The sequence below is a fragment of the Fringilla coelebs genome (assembly GCF_963513975.1).
Source record: "Fringilla coelebs genome assembly, chromosome: 22".
NCBI lineage: Eukaryota > Metazoa > Chordata > Aves > Passeriformes > Fringillidae > Fringilla > Fringilla coelebs.
Genome location: NC_140048.1, coordinates 5,536,335 through 5,555,328, shown reverse-complemented (window position 1 = coordinate 5,555,328; position 18,994 = coordinate 5,536,335). Strand labels below are relative to the sequence as shown.

The window sequence follows — 18,994 nt, the reverse complement described above, 5'->3', positions numbered from 1 at the left end:
CTGAAGGTCTGGCCAGGAGGGATAAAGTGTTTGGCTTCGTGATCTGGAATACCACTTACATTTGATCATGCTAACTGGAAAATCATCTAAGTGCTTAAATACCATGAAACAATTTTCAATCCAGCACACTGTGAACTATAAAATCTCCAAAGAACTGTGATGCCTTAGTGGGGAGCAGGCTCTGCCTGTGCTGCTTCCAACAGCAAAAGCCTCTAACCCTCCCTGGCTCTCCAGGATATTTCAAGAGGCACCAGCCAGTACAACACTATCACTGAGCTCTGCCAGCCCTTGCATCTTCTGCCAAGGATGCTCTCACCACTAAAAACAGACCACATGCTGCTGCAGCTGAAATTTAAAATCACAACAGTTGGGAAGAAGATTCCTGAAACTCTCACTCATAAAGCAGATTAGGCTGTACTGTGCAAACTCCCTAACTGTGTCTAATCTAGCTGCCTACTGACTCAACAGTTCTGTGAAAACCATCTGGGGTTTTTTTAGGCTGTATTTTTTAGTACATCCCATTTTAGTTTTAATCAAATTGAAATGTTGGCTTCTTTCTGAACACATTTTTTAGGTACCTAAAACCGTAATGCAGCATCCAAATCTTTAAAAAAAAAAAATCTCTCAGTTGCCAAGATTCTTTAGCTGGTTTTTATGAAAAATTGTCTCTAAAATTTTCTACTGGACTAAAACAATCCACAATTTTTTTTCTACATTACTCCTGCAACTGTTCCAGAAGGCATCCATCATACTTATATGAATGAGAGTGAGGAAGCTGAGCTTGGTCAGTAAATCAGATCAGAAGTGAAAGCAACATCTCTGCTCATCTCACTTCACCTTTTTGTGACAGCTAACATTCCTCAAAAAACCACCATGCTGATACAGGTAAATACTGACATACTTTATATTCCAAATTTCAATACTAAATTGGATCAAAACAGGTAAGATAAACCAGTTGGACAGAAGATAGAAGAAAACACAGAGATTGTCTTTGAAAGAGGTGCTGTTTCTGTCAGTATTTGATGCTCTCAGAAAACCATGTGTGACACCTGCTGGGAAACAGCTTTTGTGCATCTTATATTACAAATTCTCCAAACTGGTTTTATGCACACATACAAGGGATAGGCCAGACTTATCAAGCTTTAAGCACTATTGATTTTAATAGGTCAAACCTTCATCTGATCCGATACACATTCAAACCTAAATTTTATTGCAATAAGTGAAAAAGAAAAAAAAATCCAACAACTCCCAGAGAATTAATAACTGCAGATTTCAATCTATCAAGTACCACTGATCACCTCAAAAATGTCATCAGATGGAAATAAAATGGCCCCAAGTTTATCTACAGATGTATTAAAACCAGGACAATACTGATGATGTCATTATTAAAAACAAACTAATCCCAGAATTACCAACCTGAAATGCAATTCAATCTGGATTGCTCCTGGGCTACTGGTGTTCTTGGATGACTGAAAGATGCAATTGAAGACATTTGGGGGGCCTGTAGCATATTTCTGTCCAGCATAACGAGTGTCAAAGGCCATCATGGAATGAGAGACCAGATTTACAGACTTTGTTCCATCTGAAGAGCTTTCAAAAAGCAACTTGGATTTCTTAAAATCAAACCTGGGAGAATAAAATGCAAAACAACACATCCAAAAGACTTTCAGTTTATTTATTCCTTGAAGTCACTTATTTTACAAGTATGGCACACTGCTGAAATCTTTCATTTAGGTATTTTCTAAACCAACTACAATCAAGTCCCATGTCATAGAGATAGAAAATAGATCTGTTTATCTATGTAATATTTTCCATAGATAAAAAGCCTTCTGGATTTAAAAAATCTCAACAAGCCAACACAGCAGAAATCTGCTTTTTTAACCTTCCCTTGTTTTGCTTTCTTAATTAAAATACTATTTCTTTTGGGCAAGTACTGATTGCTGGACTGTTATTTCAAGGACAAGTGGAAAGACAGACCGTATCTTTTGAACAGTGTCCTTCCCTTTCATCTTTCAGAGCAGCTCAAAGTCCCAGTTTGGACTCTAATTAAGAAATTCCATTTTACTACATTACTAAATTGTAATTACACATATTATTTTAATTCTTGTACTGTATCTTTCACATGAGCATAGTATTTAGGACAAGGTATTCAGTAAAAGAAGAACATTCATACCTGGCTAAAGAGCTGGCTCCATCTTTTCCCTTTGGATCCATCAGTTCCAGGCTCACATTCACCATGTCAATGAGGAATGACATGGAAGTATACACTTCTCCACTCAAAACTGTCTGAAAGTGGAAAACACCAACATTCTTTTTCAGAGCATCTGCTTAACTTTGATCTCTGAATTAACCTGTATTTCAGAAAAATGTAAACAGCTTTTGTGTGGTGTCCTTCTTCTCCAAATGGTTTCATCAATACTTTCATTAACCCTTACTGGGGAAATGTCACATTTCACAACACTGTGGCCTTTAACTTGAAAATGACCATTAACCCATTTTCACAGTACTGGTCTAGAACTTCTTTGTCCTTAAAATATTGCTGCCATCAGCAAAATCAGCAACCACCCTTTTCCAGATTGGATGGCAGTTGTCTGGATGGCAGTTGTCTTTTGTCAAGTGGGCAGTTTTCCTTATCTCTTCCACAACTATTCCTCCCTCTGGGCAGACACCTGCTGATAACAGGCTCTGGAATGTCCCTGCATGGCTGATAAGAGCTACAGCATCCCACTGGGAGATGTGAGCCCAGGAGGAGGAGCCAAGCATTCCTACCTGGATATAATCTGGAGATGTGAGCCCAGAGGGAGGAGCCAAGCATTCCTGCCTGGATATAATCTGGAGATTCTGGAACACCAGCACGGCTTCTCCACTGGATTTCCCAGAGGAGCAGCAGCTGCCTCTGCCCCTGGATCTCCAGAGGCAGACTGCACCTTCTCCAGGATCCCTGCTCCAGCAGAACCACCCCTGGCACTGCAGGAGGGCTGAGCCACAATTCCAATGGCCCTGCTGCCAGCACACTGACCCACAGGGTGTCAGGCTGTGTTCTGGCTCTGGCAGTGTTGGTTTGGTTTGCTGCATTGTTTATTTTACCTTTTTATTTTCTTCCCTATTAAACAACTGTTATTCCTGCTCCCATAATTTTTGTTGCCTGAGAGCCCCTTAATTTAAAATCTGTAGCAATTTGGAGGGTTGGGGAGGGTTTACATTCTCCATTCCAGGGGAGGCTCCTGCCTTCCTTAGCACACACCTGTCTTTCCAAACCAAGACACAACCCCAGATATTTCAAAAGAATTTCAGGTGCACAGAGATCCTTACAAGAATTCTTGGATCCTGCAAGTCATAGGGGCGCATGAACTCCTCGATGGGCTCGCCCAGGTTGTTCTCCAGCAGCCCACGGATCAGTTTGTACTTGTTCAGATCCAGAGAGCAATGCACTGAGGACAGGTTGCCATGGATTGAAATGTCTGCAACAGCATGACTCAGCTCTCTGCAACAAAGAGAAAAAGAGAAAACCTCAGTGCTTCCAGGAGCTCCAACAGCAGGCAAGACCTTTAGGACACAAAAACACTGCTCTAGGTGACAGCATAAAGTGACCCTGTTTAAACTCACTTGTCCAAATTTCTCTCTACTTTTAACTTCAGTCTGAAGGGTTCTGTCAGCAGGCTCCCTCCTGTCTGCCTCACCAAGTAGGATGGAAAGCTCAAATCTGCACTGGTATCTTCCACAGCCTTGGAATACTCTCTCTGGTATCTTTCAGCAGCAAAGATGTCCATGTCCTGCAGATCAACTACAATGCAGTCTAAGAGGCAGATGTGATCCTCTGCAAGTACACAGGAGATAACACATTAAGGAAGAAAAATAGAATCTGTGCAAAATAATGCCACCTACTTTTAATTTAGTTTTGATTTTATTCCACTTTTTTAAAATTTTATTCATGTTCATCAATACCTGTAACTAGCAGATACCAAGCTCATTCACAGGTCAATCTAAATTCCTAATTAGGAGTCCAAGTACACTCCTTGTATGTGTGCAATATGCATCTCAAAACACACCCAATTTGCAGGACTGTTCTTCCAGAAACTGAACTACAACTCCTTAATCCTTTAAGCTGCAAAAAATCAGCCTTAAAGCTCAGAAGTCATTTATTCTCCAATCTACAATCTTCAGAGCCAGAGCCTCATACCTTTTCAGTGTCACATAAGACCAAAGCAGTATGTCATTGTACTATTGCACAAAAAATACAAAAAGGCAAAAGAAGCTCCAAGGGGTTCCTAGAGCTCTCACATACCTGGGCTCTCAGGGTTTGGGACAACAGGCAGCTTTGGTGGCTGCCCCTGCTGCTTACTCGATGTGCTCACTGCAGGCTCGTTCTTCAGCCTAGAAATGTTTGCTCCTGAGGATTTTTTCATGACCAATCCTTCTATTGCTGGTTTGGACTCATCAGCACTTGTTTTCTTCACACTATGTTTTGGGGTTCCCATAGGAGAGGAAAATTGAACAGAATCCTGCTAATGAAAGAAATTTTGTAATTAACATTAGATGTTTGACTTAAATTCTAAGGAACCAATGCATCAATGTTCAAGCTGCAACAAATTACAATGAATGACAATATCTTTGCTGTAGAAAGTATGCTACTGGAATGCCAGTACCCTCTGCTGTAGAAAAATGGCCAAACTTTTCTCCTATAGCCTTAACAGCAGATGAGAACATTTTCTTTGTAAAAAAAGTTTATTTCAGCAACCTTACTCAAAAAGCTGTAGAATCTTTTCAATGAGAAACTAATTCAAAAGCAGAGGGTTCTGCATAAAACTGAAATACTCCCATGTACACGAAATTAATACTAAAATGGAGGGGTAAGAATGTGACAGCATTAAACATTTCTGCAGAATAAAGACTGTTAAATATTTAAAGCTGTTTTTCAGGTGATGAAAAAAACATATATCATTATTTCTGCAAGATCATGTCAGCAACTTCATATTTTATTACAATATGTGAACTGACACTTCTACACATGCACATTTGATGCCCTTAAATACTTCAGCTGTCACACCAAAATGTGTCCCAAAATTCTCCTGCAGTAAAGGCTGGATAAATCCCTACACTTAGTGTTAAATTACTCACAGATGAAGAAAGATAAATTCATTTATATTGATGTTAAACATTTTAGACATGTCCCCACCACCACATATCCAGTGGAAATTCATGAGCTGTCTTGCATCAAAAACCTGCAAATTTCACTACAAAAAAAGAGTCACATCAAGATTAGAAATTTCTTTTCCCAAAAACTCTGCTTGACCAATCTGCCAGCCTTCTTTGCTGGAATGGCCCCAACCACTCAGGGATTTGTCTGGTGGAAGAGGTTTACACACCACCTTTATAGCCCAAAGCCAGTTTTGGGATTAATCTGTCAATCATTTCAATTAATGAACCTCCTGTTCCACATGCAGGTAGCAATCATCTCTAGTGGTTTACTCAGCCCTTACTCCAGGATTGCTCACTTTGCCCCTGACTCCTGTATTGTTACTATAATTTCCCATCTTACTTTTGGATCCAGTCTCTGATATCACATCAATCCCTACCATAAACTTCCCTTTCTGGTTTTAATTGTTAATATTTTATTGCCTTACATGGTTTTTAAATTAGAAAAAAATGGAAAAATTAATTGTAAACACAACCAAGAATTTTAAGAAAAAAAAAATTGAGGATATGAACATTTAAATTCATACTGTAAAGAAAAGACTGAAAAGTACATGCAAAGGAAAGTCATCACATCATCTATAAATCTATGAATTTATGCAATTAAATCCAAATTAGCAGCTCCTCAGACATGCATAAAGAGCACATCACAAAAAAGTTTACATCCAATTCAGAATTCAGCAAAACCTTTAGAACAGAAACATCATTTTTAATAAATGAAGTAGCTTTTTTAAGTGCTAAATTCCAGACTACTTTCTTTTTTATAGAATGAATGAGGAGCACCTGAACACTGCCATAAGGATGTGAAATACCTCAAATAAAACTGGATCCTTGTATGCATTGCCTTGTAAAATCCGATCCTCAAAAATAAACATAGGATAGAGGAAAAATGAAAACAAAACCAACAAAAAAAAAGCCAAACCCCCCCTAATTTCATTTCAAACACCTACATTTCTACAGTTCTATATAACACAGTATTTTTAGGCTGAAATAAAATTATTGTGCACACTTTAACTTATAATGTTAATTTAGAAATCTACTGCTTACAAACCTCTACTTAATTTAGAAGTCTACTGCTTACAAACCTGTACTTGTATCAACATACTACAGTACAGGAAATAATCTCAGCATCACAGTGCACTATTTCCTTACAGCAGACACAGGGAGATACTAATCAGATGAAGGCAGCAGACACACCATAAATCCACTGCAGTAATTTAGTCCATTTAAATTCTAATCCCTTCAAAATCCAATTGGAGGGTTCCCAGTTTTGTGGAATGGGTTTGATATAGAAAGCCATCTAAGATGGATCTTCCTTCTCCCAGATTTTGTAGCTGCATCTCTCAAGAGCAGCACCAGCTGCTCCTGTCCTGTGCTTTGCCATATGTACAGCCACTGGAAACCTTTCCCATGATTTCACCTCACCAAAGCAACTACACACACTCAGTTTTCACTGAGAGCAGAAAAAAACCCCAATTCTGTTCTGCAGTGTGTGAGAGCAAGTCTCAGCCAACACAGACCCCTGTTTCCTGCTGTTCACACGCTGGAAATTTTAAGTGGTGAATAGCTGGAGTAACCAAAAAGGATGAGCTGAAAGCCCATCCTGGTCCCACACTCAGGTGTGCACCCAGTTGGGTCCTGATTCTTCACCAGAGCAGCAGGAGTGAGTTCAGCCTCCTTCAGTCCCTCTGCTCTCTCCAAACTCTCAGCTCAGTGTCCCCTCTGCCCCAATGCCTCAGACAGTAAGCTCAAGACAGGAAGGGCAGCACAGCACAAGCAGCAGCAAGGCAGATCTATTTTGCCTGCACACTAGCACAGATTTTCATTAGCAGAACTATAAAATCAATATATGAAATAAAATTTAAGAATCATTTAAAATTTTGATTTAGAAATAAAACACAAGAACTAGCAAAACTGGAAGTGGAAATGAAGAAGGAATGTTCCTACCTTGTTCTTTAATGAAAAGGTCCCTGGCATTCCTGCAAACAGGAATCTGTTCTTCACTTTCAGTTTCCCCAGATTAGCTACAATAAGGCTGTTGGACTTGGAGCTCTCAGGGATCAGCAGAACAGGAGCCCCAGCCTCAATATCAAGAAGAACTCGGGAAGCTCGCTGGGCTTTATCTCTCACCTGGGAAGTGCAAAAACACATTTAAAAAATAATGACAAAAATTGTAGGAAGCAGGTGATAATTTTCCACTGATTAGTACTGAACTCAGGATCATTTCCCCTTAATTTACAAAATTAAGGTATGGTAAGAGTTTATACCAAACAACAACAAAGCAAACAACAAAAACCCCTCAAACTCTTGTTTTAGGCAGAGAATAAAGGGTCATTTAAAAAGTATTATGATGTAAACAGGAAAAACCTGTGCAAGAGGTGCAGCACTCAGGAGTGACACATCCTTTCAGCCCTGAACTAAGAGGCAGGACACTATTCAGCTCACTACATAACAAATTACTTAAGAAAAAATTATTTACAAAAAGCAAAACTCCATCATTTAGAACAGATCTTTCAAAATCAGATTCAAACTTCCCTGGTGCACAATGAAGCATTTTAATATTCAAGTATTCACTGTCTTTCCTTCAATTATGAGAAGCTTATTTTAAAAGACTATTGACTGTATCAATTACTCCCACATTGGGCCATGTGGTCTATGGCTGCCCTGATTATTGCAGCACTCTGTCATGTCCTAGATATTCTATATTGATATACTCTATCTTGCTCTACAATCTCTATATTCATACATTCTACCACATAGAAGTTCTGATTTTTTCAGACTACCAGCCATCAAACTAAATCAGAGACATACACCTGAGTGGAACAGAACTTCTCACTTGGTTTTTCTAATTCAGGTATTATCACCTGGTGAACAGTGGAGAGTAAGACAAGGTAACATCTTGACCCTTTCTCTCCAGTGCATCCTGCAGAAACCAGGTGCTGAAGTTTTAAGGAATGTGTAAATTTGGTATTCTGCACTTTCAAAAAGCAGCAGGATTGTCCTAATTAAGGTCTCTTGACTACAAGATGAGCCTGAGAAATCTCTACTGTCACCCTGTTCTTCTGAAGTTTTTCTAAGCCTTCTGATGTTTACATTTTTGTAATGGAGTGTCTCACGCACTTTTCATGTAAATAATGATTGTTTTACATTCCTTTCTGGAGGAGGGGAGAACTGATGAGCTGTTGGTTGGACAGGTGGCAATTTCATCCTCCAATCCATGGTCACTTTTAGAATTCTATAAATATCAAGGTCCGGAAATAAACGTGGCTTTTTCACCTTGGGTATCTCAGAGTGTGAGTTTTGTTCATTTTTCTGTTGTTTTCCAACACTCTACCAACACCAAAACCCTAAAACCTCCCACCACTTCAACTCACTTGAGTGGATGCATTAACGTAAATTATATACTGCATTTCAACTGCAAAAAACAGGCTGGGAAAGAACAGAAGAAAGGCCCAGACATACAGTTTGTCCTTCAATTGCTGCTCTCTGCCTGCCCAAGACATCTTGGAGCTGAGTGAAATGCTGGATGAAGGCCACCACCTCGGCCTGGAAGCGCTGGGTGTGCACGTACTGGACAGAGGCCATCCGCAGGGTGACACGCATGTCACACTCCCTCTGCAGCAGAGGGTCTGGCCTCCCATACCTGTGAGAAGGGGGGAAAAGTAAAATTTACCAATCTTAGCTACATTTTAGAAGCAGCACTAGACATTTTGCTGCATTCAAAATAGTAATATAGAGGATTTTGTAGAAACCCAGGGCTCTGGGAATATTTCTGTGTCTGCTCTGGGGTGCCCTGACCCCCAGGGCAGCACTGACTCCGACCCTCATCCATGGAGAAAGTTTCCCAGAGTTCAGGATAGACTGGAATCCACAAAAGTGTGAAATAGATTATGGAGAGCAGTGCAGGTGGATCACTGGGTGAGAAATTGAGGGTTTGGGATTTTTAGGGTGTTGTGGATGGGAGCAAGATGGAGGGCACAGGGGGCTGTCCTGGGTTTCTTCTTCATGCTTCTTCTTCCTCCTTCTCCATGGGTTTGGGTGGCATTTTGTCATTGGGCAGAAAAGTCTGCACTGCAGCTCTGTGGGATCAGTTATTGGGGTAAAAGGGAAAATAATCTGGGTGTCAGCTCTTAATTAGATAGTTTAGTCTGAAAAGCCCTTGTACCAAGAGATTGTTGGCCATTTTTAATGAAAAGCTGCTGAACTCACAGCAGTGAGACTGTTTCACTGATAAGAAATAATAAACACCTGAGTGTGAACATGAACTGCTGTCTCCAGTGGAACCCACAGCTGGCATCCCCACAGCTGGTGCCCCTTGTGAGGATTGAACTCAGATTATGAGACTGATCTGGTCCCAGGACAGATCTCACTAACGTTCACAGCATGTAATTAACACTATTTCATTTGCAGACATGAAAAATTTGTTTTGTGTTAATTACTGCTAAATTTTGTACATTTAAGTGATGCTGAGTTTTAACTAAGCAAATAGAAATATTCTGCATTTGGAATGTACCTTTAATCTCTGCATACAAGTTAGGCATTTGGTGATTTTATATCAGACCAGTGGCTTTTAAAGTAACTACTCCACCGCAGGATAATGTGTACACTCAATTCTGAATCAGTCTGCTGTCATATTTGAAATTAATTCCATTACATTACTTGGATAATTCCTAATCTGATTAACTGGAAAAACAGGAAACATTACAAGATAAGACCTATTCCTTAAAACATAACAAAGAAATTCAAATTTACATTGTGATAAAAGCAAACTCCTCATTCCAAAATCAAGAAGGAATGGAAAATCTATTTCATCACTCGAAAACCTCTTCCAACTTTATAAAAAGAACTGTTTTAGCTAGGAACAAACTATCATGTAAATACTTTCAAGAACACCTTTAGAGCTAAATAAAAAACTACCTTTCCTTTTCCATTTATTCATACATTGCAAGACAAAGATAAGTTAAAAATCTTAAATTTATAACTGAAAATATTCTAAGTCCCACTTAAGTCCCAAGAGGCAAAGCAGAATCATGCAGCCCTGACAGTTGTGGGCTGGGGTTTTCTGGGTTTGTTCAACTTTTGGGGTTTTTTGGGGGGGGTTGGAAGTTAATGGAGCAACAAGCTAATACGGAGTAACAAAAGGTTTAAATTCATACTTAAAGATTTGAAAAATGAGTGCCTCTTCACCACTTGTAGTGAAACGTTCTCTGTAAAATTCTCCATGAGATGTAAGATCACTTAAGGACAGACTTCCAATACTTCCCTGCAAGGTTAAATCTCCCTCTGGAAAACAAAGGACAGACAATCAGGATCCTCAAATACAGATCACTTACTAAACCCCAAAAGTTTCTATTAGTGGGATAGCCTCACTACAAGTAATTAAATAAGTCAATTCAATTAAACATTAAACCTCATGTTCAAAGAAAATAATGTGTTTCTGCTACAAAGATTGTATTAACCCACACATTACTATAGGCTTTACACACATCATGTGATCACACCACTTTGATTTGTGAAACTTAGATACAATTACTTTTTTTCCTCTAGAACAGTAATAAAAACTATTGTTCTACTCTGTCAAAGTGAAGTATTAAAATCACAGCCAATCACAGATAAAATGATGAAAGGTTTGACAGCTGGGAGGTGTGCCATGATTTAAAACAAACCCTAAAAAAGCAAAGGAAGAAGCAGTGGGAGGTGAATGTACATTTTGCTCAGAAAAAACACACAAACCCCAACGAGCACCAAAAGAAAAACACTTAAAATCATAATTCCAGTGCACATTTTACTCATGTACACTCATTTTATTTTAAGCTGTGAACAACCTGAGCCCCTCAATCTACTCACCAATCACTTCCAAGTGAGCTGCAAGTTTTGCCACACTGGCTTTAGCAAGCTCACTGGTTGTCTTATTCAGGACTAAGGATAAAGAATGGACCTGGTCAAACAAAACAGGAAAAAACTGGTATGAAAAACATGACTTCAGAACTTGAACATCTTGTTTAGCTTTTTTCCAAGACAACTGCACTGCAGTACATGAATGGCAAAGAACAAGATCTGACTAGGAGACACTGAATGAGAGCAACATTTTTACTGCTTTGTTTGCACATTAATGGGTCTCCCAAGCAATTCAGAATGATTAGCTCAAGAACAAATCCCAGCACTGTTACCTTCACCTTCTTCTCCTTTGTCACATCTAAGTTAAACTGCAGGGCCTCTGGGGAAAGACTATATCATATACAAATACAACATATGTTTTAAAAAAAATGTTTATACATATAGATGTATAAACATCTATTGATATATATTTATAAAATATAGACTTTTTGCATCAATAAACTCCACAGTAGCTAGAACAGCACAGTGCCAACTGCAGCATGTTAGGTGTTTAATACTGAGTAACCTTTTCATTCAAGAGAGGGTCACAGAGCAAGGGAGCCAAGCATTTTGCAAATGTTCTGCTTCTCTATAACTCCTTTTTTTCTAACTACATCTACATCCATTTTCATTCTCTTTCTGCATTTATGTACACTCCCCACCAGAAAATAAAACCCATGATGTAAATGTCACCTTAAGTTCCTATAAACCAGATGCTTTATGACAGACAATCCAATTACTGTTTTCCATGTCAAGTGTACCTTTAGATCCAGCTTAGTGTTTACAGGCTCTTGGACTTGAGAAGCTGACAAGGAATTTATTTCTGCTTTGATTGTCTGCTGAGTATCTTCAGGCTGCGGCTTCATAGCATGGTTATCAGCAGTGGATCCAATCCCAAAGAAATCCAATATTACTACCCAAGTTTGCAAAGTAATTAACACATCTAGACAATTAAAATCAACATCTACACTACGGTTAATTTTGTTATAGCGAGAAGAAAATTCGGGATGTTTCCTATCCACTAAAAATATATTGATATGAACTAATGAATCATCAAAGTTACTTTTTCCACAGGGCAACTTGGATCTGTCTGCTGATGGAGAAGGAGGTGGAGTCAGAGGATACTCAGAATCAGCATCTTCTTTTGGCTTCTTACGGGAGGCACAAACTGGTCTTTGGTACAGCTGAAAGACATTGGGTGCTACTTCCATATGGGAAGGGAGGGAACGTGGCATATCTGGATATTCTGCATTGGACATTAAGGGACAGGACTGTGAAAGATATTCCTTATGGGCTAAACTGGATGGTTTGGGTGCTCCATGGGACACCATGAGGTTCTTATACTTGGAGTCTGGTTTCTTTTCCAAGAGATCTTCCATCAGCAGGGAGCGCAAGGCAATCTGAATGGACAGGGTTTGAGGGTGATCTTTGGCAAACTCAACATCAAAATCCTGAAACTTAAGGCTGACAAGACCTTGTGCCCCAAGTGTGAGATCACCACTTAACTGAACCTGGAGCTCTGAGATGTGAAAGTTTGCTTGGATTTGAGTAAAAGATTTTGTTTCCCTGATGGCTAAGGGTTTGTTTGGAACAGAATTAAAGCTAGAGTGGCTGAATAAGCCATTTTCCTTCCGTTCACTCAAGAATTCTGTGCCTGTACTGTGAAGTGATGCTGAAGGAGAGCTAAGATTAGCTGGAGATACAGAAGTGGCTGAAAATTTGTTCAAGTCTTCACTGTAAATTAAATTATCCAGAGTCTGAAGGACTTGTTCATATACATGTTTTGCTAACACCACCTACAATGTAGAGAAAAGAAACAATCAATCACACTGGAGCTTTCTATATTAATGGAATCAATACATATATTCTAAAACTTGTAAGTGGAATTTCAAATCACACAAATTTTAAGTTCATCCAATATAATAATAATTTCAATAATAATAATAATGAAAAAATAATAATAATGACACAAAACAAGGTAAAATGCAAAAGTGAAGCAAAATAGTTTTTCTGTATGAGCTCTGCAGGATGACACCACCCAGAAACACATGGGATGAGATCCTAGAATAGGATACCTTGTATTCCTGGGTAAAACCATCCACACAGTTAGCTAAAAATAATTTACCACCTGAGCTTACACAGCAATCTATGAAACAAACATTCTACATAGCCAGCATGGTTTGTCTCCTAAGTGTTACAAGTTGCAGTTTTCTCTATTTAAAACCCCTGCTTTTGCACAGATTTTTTTCAAGGTAATGGCATATTAATTCTTAGTTTCAACTACAACTGCAAAAAAACTTATTTGGACAGTGACACATTGACTTTTCCTTCTCTGTTCAAGATAAGCAAAAGTTATACTAATTCATAAATGTCCCCAAACAAGGGTAAATATTACTTATTATTATGACTTAAGACTGTCTCTTCTAAGCACGTCTATAGGGATCTGATTTCTAAACTACCAACATGTTAAACATGAAGATACTGAAAAATAGTTATCTCCTATGCAGGGAAACATTTTTACATTGATAGTGGAAATAGTACATTGCTGTACCTGAAGAGGGTTCACAAATTTCCCTTCAATTTTCATAATGCTTGATATGCCAAAGTCTTCATTACACAGAGGAAAAGTTAAATCCAAATCTTTCTCTAGTGGGATCTTTTCCAATTTAAACTGGATCGTGGTGTTATTCAGAATGTGGAAAGCTTTAAGAGAAAGTGAAATTAAAACATTAGAGTGAGTGAACTGATTAGCCTATAAATATTGTATGGAAGAGATAAGACAGTAGCTATTGAACTTGCTCAGCATCTGAGCAATGCTGGACCCAGGTTTCATGGTTATGTTTTGCTCAATTCCTGCTTCAAAAGCACCATTCCATTTTTTGCTTTGGAGACCAGAAATGGATATAAATCCAGTAACTAGCCCATTGTCATTAAAACTGACCAATGTGTTTTAGTAGGATGGATGAAGCAGAATATACAGTCAATTTTTAACACCTATACTACTCAAATTATAATAATTAAGACTCCTCTGATTAACATACCATGACCTTTATGCAATGATTCAAAGAAGTCATGACGAGTAAAATGAGATTCTTCCTGGTTGTTAATGCTGGCAGGACCTGATGAAGAATGTGGCCCACGGGGTATCCCACCTGCTGGCTCCTTCTTGTTTGTAGATTGACTACTATTTAATGAATACATCTTAATGTCTTTAATTTCAACTTGCAGCCTATCACTTGTAGACTCATCTTCTCCTGGTACAAAATTCTGAATAGATATTTGTCCTAGATGACCTACAAGCAGTTCAGAGCTACCAGGCTTTCGAGGTATGGAGACAATTGGGGATTCAATGTTTACATTTAATATAAGCTTGATAGTATCAGCTTTGAGGGACTGTGACCCAAATGTGCCACCTTCGTTATCTTCTGCACTGGCAACATCTCTTGATCGTGGTGTGGTATCAAACAAAGAAACCATTTCACTGTATTCAGCAGTTTTAGTTGCCAAGACTGTTGTAACTTTTGAAGCTGCACTTTTCAACATGCTGCGGAAATTCTCTTCCAGCTCATCCATGGTCAAAGTCAGTTCTTTCAAAAATTTGGCTGAGTGGTTGTAGTGTAAGGAGGCCATTTTGAGGTTGAGAGAACACTCCTCTTTTGACTTTTCTGTGAAAGTGAAACTTAAAGCATCTGGAAGGCTATTTCCATCATCAAGCCTAAAGAGTAAAGATTCAAAGAAATTTCCATCTCCAATGAGATTTTCACACCTCCCTGTGTTCCCTATGCTCACCACATACTGGTTCTTTACATTGTCCTCAATCAGATCCATAAGGTGAAGGCATCCAAGAGAACCATTCACATCCAGTTTACTACACATGGAGACATTGACTTTGGTGCCACCAATACTGGCTGTCGCAATTTTTCTGCCATATTTTTCACCATTTGTCATGGCAACTGTCCTGAGGAGGAGTACATTTAACCAGTGGATATCAACTGCTACCTCTGTGTTCTGTGCATAAGTAGACTGGAATGTTTCCTGCTCCCTCCAATCTCTCTCCAAGTCAGCTATTAAAGGCTGAGGACTAGAATCTTCTTTCTCCTTAGGGAAAGATTTCTGGAGAAACCCAATCAGTTCAACAATAGTCTCTGGGTTAAGGATGATATCCAGGTTGTTCACCTGCAAAGAGATCACCTGCAGACTGCTATCCAAGTTCATCGATGGGCATTCTGCACTCACAAACTGATACTCCAATTTTATCAAGGACTCTTGATCTTTTCCATTGTTACTGGTTGAGGTGTTGGAGGGTGTACTGCATCTCTCTGCCAAACCAGCAACATCAATGGGATGTGCATCTTGTGGTCCAGAGACAGGGGACTGAGCCCTGCTGTCTCGAAGACTTCCTGTTGGTACACAAAAGCTCAAGTTCTTATGAGAAGCCATCAAGAGATCAAAATCTGTTCCATATGTTTGCATAGTATCAACCAGTAACAGGCCATGGACAGTCAGGGACACCTCTGCATCGTAAGGCCTTTTCACAAAATGGGCATTGGTGCCAAAAACCTTGAGCACAGAGATGTATCTCCCATTACTCTCCACACCCAACTGCATGCAGTTGACTCTGAACTCGGCCAAAAGCAGCTGGGATTCAACAAGAACTTCCCGGGTGTGCTGCTCGAGCATGACAACACTCTGTGTCAGATTCATTACAGAATCGTGCAAACTGCCAAACTGATCAACCTCTGCAAAAATCTTGTCTTTCCCTAAATGCAGAGCATCTGAAGACTTAGCTTCAGATGTACTCAGCTGTGTCAAACAGTTCCTCAAAGCCAGCATTTTGTCTTCATTGATGTGAATTTTCAAGTCTGGCAGGTTGCCAGACAAGACAGCTCCTGGGTATTTTGGGTCAGATGTGTATATCAGTCTGTGCTCCAGCTGCAGGTGAACATTGAATTTTTCTACCACATGAGTTGGACCCACATCACTATCCTGAACGTGTTTCCAGTTGTCTTTCACTCGGCCCACCATGATCTGAAGGTCCATAAAAGAAAGTGTGTATCTCTCATACATTTTTTTACTCATTAAGTGTGCCTGTAGCTGCTCTTCACTTATTTCTACTCCAGTAAATTCAGACATTTTGATGCCAGTGTTGGTGTTGGATTCTGGTGGTGGAGTATTGGGGGGAGTTGCAAGAGGTGTTTTATATTCTTCATCACTCAATTCATTGACTTCTGAAGAAATGGCACCTGCACTCCTCTCAGAATCCTCTGTGGATTAAAAAAACAGTAAACAAACAAATAAACAAACCTATTCTTCTCCCTTCTCAGATGTTTCCTATGATTATCTGATCATCCTGTCTGAAGTTCTATTTTTTTTTAACACAAAGCACATCTGGTACTGTCCTTGCCTCCTTCCACTGTCACTTCCTTTTCCCTCAACAAGAAACCTACTATACTTCTACATTCACAAAGGTGTCAGTCAGAATGTAGTACAGAAGGCACTAAAATACACTATTGTCTCATTTTTAACCCACTTCCTGCAAGATTTACTTTTGACCAAGATGTCAAAAAAAGAACTCATTACTCTGCCCACACAATTCTTCTGATCCTCAAAACCAAATGAAAGGTAAGAGCTACTTAACTACAGTATTTTTATCATCATCAGGTTTTATCCAACTGGCTTTATTGCCTAATATTAACTTTCATTTTATTATCTTAAGAAAAGGATTTTTTTTCTGCTTTACAAAGCAGGATCATCCCCCAAAACTTCCCTGTACTTTTTTTACCCTTTTTTTTAAACTCTGACTTTCTGAAAGAAGATAGAAAAGGAAAGCTGCAATAATTCTAGATCATACCTTGAGAATTTGTAAGTAACATTCTTCCCAGATCTACAACAACTAAAACAGGATCCACAAACTTGAAATCATCGGGAAAGATCACCTGAGGGGCAGAGATATCAAGGCACACGGACCAGCTTTTGCTGTTTTCCTGAAAGTTTAGAAGAAAGACATAATAGGCCACAAGAAAACAAACCAAAAAAAGCCATGTGAAATATCTAATCTGTCACTTTTTCTCCTGATGAGCTGTCACAAACTCCAGCCACACTCAGGTTTGGCACCCTGTTAAACGACAGACTCTCACTGTAGTCAATAAAAAACAACATTTTCAGCAGGTGAAAACATGCCCTGAACCTCAACCCTGGATCAACTAACAGCAAAAGGCATCTAGAACACCTCCTAAAAAACTCCCCTCCTGCTCACAAAGAACATCACACAAACAACAAACCTCACTCTTTAGAGCTCCAAGTCCTAAACCAAAAGGGTAAAAGTCTACATAAACATTCTGGGGGCAAAAACTTACAATGAAGTCTCCAACTAATAAACGATCGATGGTTTGTCTGATTTCAGCTTTTGTCTGCATTTTCAGCTTGTTGTACTGTCTTCTGGCAGCTTCAGCCACTCTTGCCTCTAACTCAGACTGATAACCAAAACCTGCACAAGAGAGGGAAAACTCACTAGGTATAACTTTGTTCACCCTTCATTGAATCAGAAGAAAAAATGGAAGAAAAAAAAGAGAAAATATTTATTGTAAATTTTAGTAGTAAAATAGAAAACAGGAAAACAAAGCAGGTGAAAGTCACTGTCTGTGCCTATCACCAGGCTGCTGCACAGAAAAAAGGAAGTATTTAACCACAAAATGAATCATCACCCTAAAAAAATACTTCCCAATCAATTTTCTGGTCTTTCTCTGGAGGTCTATTCTCTCACAGACCTCCAGCCCGAATAATTCAATTTGAGTAATGCAGAAAGGGTGCTAAGCATGGCCACACAGGAAATTCTGACTAAACATTAAGATGTGCATGTGTAGGCAGTGGTTTTTTGTTTGCTTTTTGGTTTGTTTGTTTTAAATTTGAATATTTATGGAATATTCTCACCTTGGGAGAAAAGATGCCACATGCACCTTTACACAAGGTAACTTGAATATTTTGGTATTTAACATAATCAGCAGAAAAACAATTGGTATTTCAAGAACATCTTCATGTTCCTAATGTCACTTACTGTCACTTCTCATCTCCTCAGAAACTGAGCAACCAAAACTGCAAAGGTGGCCACTTTACAGTGTTACAGGCTTAGGTACTAGAACTCTAAATCTTGTTGTGCTTAGAAATTTAAGGCATGAGTATGTTCAAATCTAAAAATCAAGGTATCTCAAGAAGCTGTAACAAAGGGCAGCCTTAATCTCATCAACAAAAGAAATACAACAGGAATTAGAACACTATTTCCTCTGTATCATTACCACAGAAATACTCTTTTAACTGCCCTCTCAAAAAACCCCCATCAATTGCCAGAACAGATTACAGGAACAAGTCCCTTCTCCTTATTTATGCATTTTAATTTAGGGGACATGAACATCCACCATGGGGCATAACACCAACCTGCAATTTTAAAGCAGAAGTTGCATGAGTCTACCAAAGCAAAATCCCTGATTCAATTAAACAAAGAACAAAATAAAGGAACAAAACCCTCCAGACAAGACTTGGAGTATTGTTAAACTTGAAGTGAAGATTCTTTACTTTATATTTCTAAGAATGAAAATAAATAAAAATCAAAGAAAAGAAAAGATGTAATTCCACCAACAAAACCCCAACCCCACCAAAAAAAACACATTAAAGGTTAACCTGAGGTATGAACCCTTCCCTTGTAGAAGAAGTCTGCTACTTTCTTAATGGCTTGTGGATTGTAAATAATATTTAGTGGTCTGGTACTGACTTCCAGGCGCCTCTCAAAAGTGCTGTGAATTGGATTTCTTTCATAAAGCATCTCAAATACTGGGGCATCAGGATCTGCAACAGAATAAAAAATTGCTTACAAAAAGCAGCTGTAAAAAAACCAAAACAAACAAATAAGCAAAAAGCAAAAAACCATTCC

At 38.9% G+C, this 18,994-nt stretch overlaps 1 protein-coding gene across 5 annotated transcripts in view; it reads right to left on the bottom strand.

Moving 5' to 3' along the window:
- The window catches only part of VPS13D (vacuolar protein sorting 13 homolog D), a 102,003-nt gene that overhangs the window by 71,193 nt on the left and 11,816 nt on the right, over positions 1-18,994 (bottom strand). For 4 of the 5 annotated variants that reach the window (XR_014616693.1, XM_084220363.1, XM_084220366.1 and 1 more), the window contains exons 16-30: positions 18,745-18,909; positions 17,427-17,557; positions 16,922-17,054; positions 14,112-16,334; positions 13,622-13,773; positions 11,832-12,866; positions 11,041-11,131; positions 10,350-10,476; positions 8,656-8,836; positions 7,141-7,323; positions 4,286-4,505; positions 3,607-3,817; positions 3,313-3,484; positions 2,174-2,286; positions 1,417-1,626 (exon numbers count right to left, since the gene is read on the bottom strand). Coding sequence is in view for 4 of the 5 variants with exons in the window: in XM_084220363.1 (XP_084076489.1) it covers positions 1,417-1,626; positions 2,174-2,286; positions 3,313-3,484; positions 3,607-3,817; positions 4,286-4,505; positions 7,141-7,323; positions 8,656-8,836; positions 10,350-10,476; positions 11,041-11,131; positions 11,832-12,866; positions 13,622-13,773; positions 14,112-16,334; positions 16,922-17,054; positions 17,427-17,557; positions 18,745-18,909 (5,347 nt within the window). In the remaining variant the exon portion in view is untranslated. The remainder of the gene's footprint in view (positions 1-1,416; positions 1,627-2,173; positions 2,287-3,312; positions 3,485-3,606; positions 3,818-4,285; positions 4,506-7,140; positions 7,324-8,655; positions 8,837-10,349; positions 10,477-11,040; positions 11,132-11,831; positions 12,867-13,621; positions 13,774-14,111; positions 16,335-16,921; positions 17,055-17,426; positions 17,558-18,744; positions 18,910-18,994) is intronic. The other variant, XM_084220364.1, reaches the window with a different exon arrangement.